The sequence below is a fragment of the Eleutherodactylus coqui genome, chromosome 3 (assembly GCF_035609145.1).
Source record: "Eleutherodactylus coqui strain aEleCoq1 chromosome 3, aEleCoq1.hap1, whole genome shotgun sequence".
Taxonomy (NCBI): Eukaryota; Metazoa; Chordata; class Amphibia; order Anura; family Eleutherodactylidae; genus Eleutherodactylus; species Eleutherodactylus coqui.
Window position 1 is genome coordinate 83,777,103 of NC_089839.1, and position 8,986 is coordinate 83,786,088.

The 8,986-nt window shown below is 40.6% G+C and overlaps 1 protein-coding gene across 2 annotated transcripts in view; it reads left to right on the plus strand.

The window, feature by feature from the left end:
- The window catches only part of NPHP1 (nephrocystin 1), a 181,929-nt gene extending 173,667 nt beyond the window's left edge, over window positions 1-8,262 (plus strand). For both annotated transcript variants that reach the window (XM_066595813.1, XM_066595814.1), the window contains 2 exons: window positions 5,729-5,773; window positions 6,731-8,262. In XM_066595813.1, coding sequence (XP_066451910.1) covers window positions 5,729-5,773; window positions 6,731-7,009 — 324 coding nt within the window. In that variant the 3' untranslated portion in view covers window positions 7,010-8,262. The remainder of the gene's footprint in view (window positions 1-5,728; window positions 5,774-6,730) is intronic.
- The last annotated feature ends 724 nt before the right edge of the window (window positions 8,263-8,986 follow it).

The window sequence follows — 8,986 nt, forward strand, 5'->3', positions numbered from 1 at the left end:
TGAGATTTAATATGCGCATAAAGGTGCACTGTCATTTCTTAGCCCTAGAATTATACTCCCATGGTTAATCTTTCGACATATCCTTTCCCTTGTACTTTCTCTTCTGCCTTACATCTGATGATTTATTGGATCATCAGATGTATTCTTTATTGGAGTTAAGGCCATCCTTTGTTCCTTGGCCCCAGTTTGATACCTTTATAGTATTAAGCAATTATTGAAATATTCAGATCGGGAATGATCGACCCCCATTTAGAAAAAAAAAAAAAAATTGTGATTCGGGACTCCCGATTTCTATTAAAATCAATAGGATTGAAAACCGGGTTTTCTAATTTAGCCTCCATATATATCCCTTGAGCATCAGTGGAGGTGGCATGCTAATGGTTAGCACTGCTGCCTTGCAGTGGTGGGGTCCCAAGTTCAAGTCCCCCATCAAGGTCAAATTCTACAGCTCTAGCAGCGGTAGTGGCAGCAGTGCTAACTACTAGCACGCCGCCAAATCGGACCATCCAATTCAGCCAAATTCTGATGACTGATCACAATGAGCAACACTATTAGTTGTTACTCTACTACCCTGTCTACCATGATCTAATCAGATTTGTGTGTTGTACTTGGTTGGTGTAAGCAAATGCTGTCTTTCAGTGAGAAAAATAAATCAAAATTGTATCCATTCTTCATTTTTTCATTTCCTTTTTTTTTTTAAACTTTTGGCTTGGATAAAGTTTTATATTTCTGTATGAAGTAGTGGTTTAACGTGAATTTACACATTATTTTGAAATACTCTGCCAGACATCTACACAATATTTTCTTAAACGTTTTCCATAAAATATTAGTGTTGGAGGCGGGGCCTAATAAGAGTTACATGGTAGTCATGCAGACCTTTCTCAGACTTCTAGCTGCCATCGCACCCATTGGTACCTCGTGATCGAACTGCGGAGTGCTGATGGATGACAGAAAGTAGCCCTTCCACTGTTGTCTGCTTACATGCTGCAATTGCTATTGATTGTGGCATGTAAAGGGTTAAGCTGCCAGGATCTGAGGTTTCTCCTCTCCTGGCTAGTAGAGCAGGAACCTGGCTGTCAGTAGTCAGGCAAACCACTACCTTAAGGACCATTTACACAGGATAAATGTCGGGCAAACGATGCCCGACACTCATCCCTGTGAGCTGGCTGGTTCACGGAGCGGCCAGCAGGTGGATGGGACAGTGCAAGAGATTTCTCTACTCTCACTCCCCTGCACATCTCCATTGAGATAACACAGCGGCCGTTCACTACTGAACAGCCGCTGTTCGCTGTTTAAATTGAACGATAAGCGATGAAGCTCATCGTTTTTGCCACAGAATTTTCCACTGTGGAAAATCCACAGTATTTCTGTGATTTTACCCTTAATCTTCATTGCCTAAGTGATGTCAATGACCTTCTTCCTTTTATTGAAAAAGAGTGAATAGTTGTCGTAGCCCTGCCCTATTCAGCAAGATTGGACCCTTAATTCCTGTGAAATGCTGCAGTGGCAAGTTAAGCTTTTATTGGTTCACCTAAACACAATCCTTATTCTAGTTCCAGAGGGCATATACCTAGGTGAGAGTAAACATTTTGATAGAAGCTTGATCCTCAAAGTAGAAGTTCAAGTCAAAGTTTAAAGTTGGAATCCTTACAGACTTTTGAATGTGTGCATGTCTTTATTGCATTATAATGCAGGTTAATAGTGGAGCCATACAGCAAGCAAAGCCTTGGTGCTTTCACTAAAGGCCCATTTACATGGAACGATGATCGCTCAAAGATCGCTCAAGCGACAGTGAGTGACAGCTTTAAGCGATCATTTTGCATAAACTATTAAGTAGCTACTCAGCTACTTAATAGTAAGTTAGTTTGCAAATTAAGCCTTCAGCTGAAAGCAGTTAATAGCCCGCGGGCTCTTATCTCCATTCAGCCCTTTGCTCTCCAATGGGAAACATGCTATCAGCAATACCCATGGAGAACTGCTAATAAGGCTGAACGACGATTTTTAGGTTAGACTGAATTTAACAATCAGCTAGCAGTGCACGAAAAGTGCATGATGGCTGCGCATTTAGACACAACGACTATTGCTCAAACAATCGCTTTTTAGCGATTTTTGAGCGATCTTCGCGCTGTGTAAATGGGCCTTAACACCTGAATCATATTATTGCTATGACTACACCAGGTGACAGTGCTGGATCACGGGAGTGGGTAAATATAAAAAATACAGCACACAGCTCTCTGTCATGTCCCCTAACAGCCGAATAACATAGTTAATGGTGCCATGGAGGCATGATGGGTTCCCTTTATCCTCCGCCTTCTGCTAATTCTGTCCCAGCCTACACAGCAAAGCTGACAAGTGAAACATAGAAAAGTGGTTGTAACAGTGTATTGTGTGCATCAAGTCCCCTAACAGCACCATGGAATCTGATAGAGCTGTCCTGTAAATGGAACCTATTACAATGCTGGAGGTTTAGATGAGGCATGGTAGCAGCACTATACACAAAGATAATACTCTGTATGCATCTCCACTGTCACTCCTGGTCGCTTCTAGATAGGGCTGCACTCCATCACTTTTTGGAGACACTAGGACGCTATGACATTTTTCTGTCAATTAGCTCCTATATACTGCAGCAACCGTAAAGCACACCCCACTTTGTAACTTACCTACAATTTACAGACACCACAGGAAAAATGTGCATGCCACACAAATATCTACAACATAAAAAATGATATCATATATGACATATTCCTATTAAACCTAGTACATAACCTAATTATGCCGTGTCATCGATGTTAATTGACCCAATTAGGGTAACAGTCTTGTAAAACTGTATAAGCCATAAAGTGTATAAGCCATAAAACGTACCTTTATGGTATTGTATTGAATCCTTTTTAGGCTGTAGAAGAGAGGAGACCATGGCACTCGCAAAGGCAGCCCGCGGGATAAAAATCCACTCGGAGGGGGATTATTTCCAAGACCTAAGCGTCATCAATAAATGCAAAGCCACCCTAGGGGCTATGGACCTAAGCCCCATGGAACATGCAAATTATGTCATACAAAGGAACATGTTTATTGCGTCCAAGTTAAGTTAGGCAACGTTTCGACCTATAATTAGGTATTTTTCAAGCCAAATAACAGAAGGATCATGATATGCAGTCCATGTTCCACAGTGAAACATGGACTGCATATCCTGATCCTTCTGTTATTTGGCTTGAAAAATACCTAATTATAGGTCAAAACGTTGCCTATCCTAACTTGGACGCAATAAACATGTTCCTTTGTATGACATAATTTTCTGCATCATTTTATGCTGCCGCCTCCTCCATTCTTCTACTTTGAATCCTTTTTAGTACATTGCTAATGTTTTGTAAATCCTTGATTTGTAGCACAGTACATCATTACTTTAAAGGGTAGATGAAAGCAAAGTCAAAAAATGAAATCTCTGGTTTAGTGCATCTCCACTGCTTTGTTACCATCAATGAATAATAGGCCTATGTTAAAACACTAGTGCAAAAAAGCCATGCCATCTAAGAGATTTTTTGCTTTGTTGTTATCTCGTCTAAAGGCGAGCTCCCTCCATATTTTTTGGTTTTGCAATGCTTCTTTTAATTGATTGATATCTATGCCAGTATCAGCTTTGTCAGGAGGCACTGTGCTTAAGATTCCCCCTCTATTTGCCTCCGCAAAGAGCAGCTCTTCCTCTGGGGAACAGCTATTGATTTTATTGGGTGCCTTGTAATATTTAAAGCAGACCTTTCATGTTGAACATGTTGTCCTATCTGCATACAGTGTCCTGATATCAGAAGTTGATGAGTAGATTAATATGTAATAATTATCATAAAAGTGTCAGTATAAGGCTTCCTGCACACAGGCTAATTTGTATTGCGAAATCCGGAGCGGGATTCCGCCTCTGGATTCTGCAGCAAATCCAGCCCACAGCATGCTATGGCAAATCACGATTTCCTGCCCACGAGAGGAAATCTATTGCGATTTTCCACTCGCGAGGGAGAAAGCGCTGCATGCTGCAATTTTGTGTCGGCGACGCACAGCCAGCTTCCATCAAATTCTGCAGTCTCCCTTTACAACTGTAGACGATTTGTGGTTGACATGGACTTTTATTTCTGTTATTCCTCCCTCTTTATCAATCAGAGAGCATGCTTGCTCTCTAATTATCATATATAGGGTCTGTTTTTCCTTCAAAAAAGGATAGAGAAGATGGATATTTGCCTATCCAATCGCACCTCTTTATCTAATTAGGTTGTTTGCTAGAAAACCTAGATGTTTAGTGGGTCAGAATTGTGACATCAAATGAGTGGCACGCACTCTACCTCACGTACACCAACCTCAATACAATTGATACATTTTACATTGCCCCTATCCTGTTCATGCCTGATCTTTAGCTTACAATATGCTGACTACCTCTATAGTGATACCTGTTACACACTTTCCTTGTTATCAATATATTTTAAGAAAAATGTCTAATCCAATGTCTAAAAAGACTTCTGTCAGTCAGAACATTTTCAACCACTGACTGATGCCATAAAGGATCATTTTCAGCTGTTTTCGCAACAAAAATTGGCATTTAGCCTTATTGCAGACACAATACTTGAACATCCCACTTTTTATCAAAGCTGGAATTAAGGTTCTCATTAACCTAAGAGATTTTGATGTTGTGTCCTTAATATAGGAACAAACAAGCACCCTTTTTACACCCGTCTTAAAGTGGCCCTATAAAAAGCATTACATTAGGTTTAGGTATTTATAGAGTTACTATTTGTATAGAGAAATGAAAAATGATAGACATATATAATGTCCAATTTAATTAGCATGAGAAAATTTGGTTGGCACATTCCTGTGATGAAACATATGAAGTCCTCACATCTTAAGACCCTTTTATACAGAACGATTATCGTTAAATAAAAAATCATTGAAACATGCGAAAATGAATAATAATCGGCAGGTGTAAACACAGCCAATAATCAGATGACTAATAACAATTTGTTCGATCGTTCATCATTCATTTAATGCAAGCATGAAAGACACTGTTGGCTCATTCGCTAATCGTTTGATTTAAATACCAATCGTTCAGTCGTTCTCATCCACTAAAGGCCCATTTAGACACAACGATTCTCTCTCAAAATAGGCTCAAAGCCGTCTTTTTAGCGATAACCGTTGCGTCGAAATGCACGAACATCGTGCAGTTTTCGTGCACAATTCGTTCCTCGCTCAATTCTAGTTTTGAACTATGAACTCTTATCAGCAGTGTAGGCTGTTATCACAGTTGGCAGTGCTGATTAAGATTCTTTCAGCTCCTGTCCAGCTGGTAGTTCACAATGGGACGTGAGCTATAAGCATGGAGAACAATACAGCTGTTTGCTTATATAAAACAGCTGTAGTATTCGCCGAATGATAGAGATCTGCTAATATAGCGGAGCACATTTACTTTGTTTTTTCCATCTGCACCATTGAACATACAGCAGTGCCATTTATGCACTACCACCTTTCCATTTAATCTCCACATTACTGCAGGTGAGTGCAATAATGAGAAATGGAGAATACAGGACTCCAGTTCTCCAGATTAGTGAGGGTCTCAGCAGACCCCCTCCAATAAGGACTTTGTCACTTATCCTATGGATAGGTGATAAATCAGTTGTGATATAATCCCTTTAACATTGCCTGACATAAAATACATTTGTATCTTTTTTATGTTTATTTCCTTGTTACCTTTCAGAGCGCATGGGCAGAAAAACAGAACTCTTTAAGAAGATCTGAGAAGGTAATATTATAGAAATTACTTTTAGTCTTCACTGAGCTCTTCGTGACATGTGACGTGCCTAGCTGCGACTTTTAGAAATCCCAATTTTCTTAAACTAGAATACAGTACTACTACTTATGAGTGTTGTCATGCCTGTTATGTTTGTGTGTGCATGGATCCTACTGGTGATGCTTAGCATTGCACAGCTAGATGAGATTAAAGGGCTGCTCACATCACTTTTTTAATATGTTTAGCGTATATTTTAAACGTACATGAAAAAACGTATATATTAAATGGATAGCCATTAGAGATGAGCGAGCATGTCTTAATTCATGGGATTGGCCGGTAGTAAATTATTGCTAGCCTTTTCTTCAGATAGGTCATCGATAGTAGATCACTGGAGGTCGGCCACACAGGACCACCACTGATCAGCTGTTCTCTAAGCTGATTTCTGCAGGAAGACTCATAGAGTAGGAAGCAGACAGCTCTGTTCTTATTCCAGTGACCAGGCTTGGTATTGCGGGCCAAGTCCCCACTGAAGTAAATGGGAACTTTTCCATTTATAATACCAAGTTTGGCCACTGTAGTGAAGAACAGAGCTATCTGCTTCCTGAAAAAATATCTCTGAGCACAAGCACACCAACCCAGAGATCAACTAATCAGTGGGGTCCAAGGCGGCAGACCCCTTTAAATCTACTATGTATAGCCTAACCTGAGGATAGGTCATCAATAATTTAAACTCCAAAACATAAAAAGATTGTCCAGTTGTAAAAGTTTTTTCTTTCCTTAAAGGCATTTGAAAAAAAAAGTATGAAATAAATGTATAGAAACAAATAGCCATAAGGTTATAAAACCCCTTCAGTGCAGAAAAAAGTACTAAAGAAGGGGTCATAATCAGATCTAATAAGAAATGATGTTTCTATGGTATTTTATGTAGTTGCTATTGCTGCTTACTGTACATCTGTTATTTTATTCTAGAGAGATGTAGAATTCATGAAGAAAACATTCATCCAAGTGTACCATGACACTGCATACCCTCTACTAGAATCAACCTTCCTTCGAGCTCCTAGATGGGCAGAGGACGAGACAGAAGCTGCACGCTGGAAAGCCATTGCTGATTTCCTAAAACAAAACAGGGAGAAGGAAGGGTCCATTCATTTCCTTCTGTCTGCTGACAGTCTTCACAAACCTTTTGATGTTTCAGAGATATCGTATGATTTTCTTGAAGCGGCAAGGACATCTCTTGTCACATTGTAACTTCCCTCATATAGGATCCTGTAACCTTAAAACACATGAGTATCTGGGAGCATCTTCAACAGTCATACATACAGTAGCAGCATAACACTATTGAATAACAATTATTTAAACAGACTCACTGCTTTGAGCCCTATAAGCCAAGCTTACAGCCTTAAAGTAGCAGACACGCTGGGGATTTAAGTTTTACACTTGCCTTCCCCGCCGTTCCTCCGCTGCCAGCTTTCAAGCGTGCCGCTGCATTGCATTCCACAGGCTACACCTGCGCGCACTGAGTATTTCTCTCATTCTAGGCACGCTAAGTAGTTCAAAGAAAATGTTCAGCGGTGGGTTTGACAGCTGACACCCAGGGAATGGCGGGGAAGGTAAGTATAAAATTATATTCCTGGACTCAAAGTGTCAGCTACTTGTAGCCCATAAACTTTGCTTATAGGACTCAAAGTAGCTGACAAATTCCCTTTAATCCCTTCAGTGGCAGATTTATTATTACCATGTCAGCACAACAAGCCCCAGAGATTTTCTTGAGGTAATTCGAAGTGGCAAACGTGTACAGTGGCACAATAACTGTGTGTTCTGGCTAGCATTTCAGCACTAGAGCTGTCCACGGAAATCTTCTGGGGTTTAACTGCATGGTCAGTGCAGCAAAAGATTTTCTGGGCGTGCCACTAAAGGGGTTAATAGCGAGAGGAGAAAGCCTGTAACACATATTTATGCTAGGCATTATAATTCCTATACAGTGTTTCTTTTATTTTATACAGGTATAAAATGGCAGATTTAAATAAAAGGCTGTGCCCTTGACAGTCATGTTTTAAGCTACAGGTTTGCACTGCTTGAATAACTTTTTTATGACTTTTATGTATTGCTGTTTCATCATTCATGTAAAGTTATCCTCTGGGCCTATGGAAACAAAGATGGCTGCATGGCTTCTCTGACTACCTGAATCAGGTAGTCTAAGGCACTATATGCTACTCTTGACAGTTCAGTGCTGCTCCTATGGGCAGTACTGGCTAATGATGCATACTAGTGCACAATGTACATCAAGCAGTCAGAGAAACTGGTGCAGCCATCTTTGTTTGTCCAGGATCGGAGGATTGCTTTAAACGTTCAATTGCACAATATGATTCTTCTTTTATGCAGCAGATTATTTATATAACACATATTATGTGTGTTTTTCTAGTACTATTTATAATTAACTGAGCAATGTACAAAATTATTAGTGTTTGTAAGCTTTTTATAATTCAATTATTAAAAAATAACCTATCATTATTGTCATTATCTTCTGTTATATACTTAGTAGAAGACAGAGCCAAAGTCCTATGACTGAATGGCTGCCAAGAAACAAGTGAAATTAAGTTGCTCATAAAAAGTATAATTATTTTAGGTGTATAACCTATATAGAAGGTGAAGTTGCTTTTGCAGTCAGCAAACAATTAGAAAATATGTAGTATTAATGCAAACCTAATATACACAGAGAGATTTAAAAGCTACCCCCCCTTCCCCCCCCCCCCCCCCGCCTCCTCAGTTTTTTTCCAGTCCTGGGTGCTGGGATCTCTCCGAAGTTCCTGGCATGGAGAATGAAGAAAATAAAATACCATGGATCAGAAGCAGCAGAGGCTGTATTTCCTTCCTGAGGATCGTCTCCTGGGACACTGCAGGGGCAGTTCACCCATGCCGGATTTCTCCTCACCGTGGTCCAGGGGGGCTTTATGTGGGAGTGAGGTCCATCTTCTCCTTTCCTCCTTACACTGCCGATGCATAGAGCTTGTGGGCCCACATAGGAGCTGGCGCGGCGCTTCAACGCTCCCCTAGGCGACAGCGGAGGGCGGAGCCTGCAGTACCAGGTGGCCGGCGCGATGATGCAATTGCGACGTCGGGGGGGGGGGGGGGGGACGACAGGGCTGCTAGCTAAGAGCGGCAAATTTGACATTTGAAAAGGAATCCAAGAGAAGACAGAAGGTGGATTCTACAGGATCAGCGCCC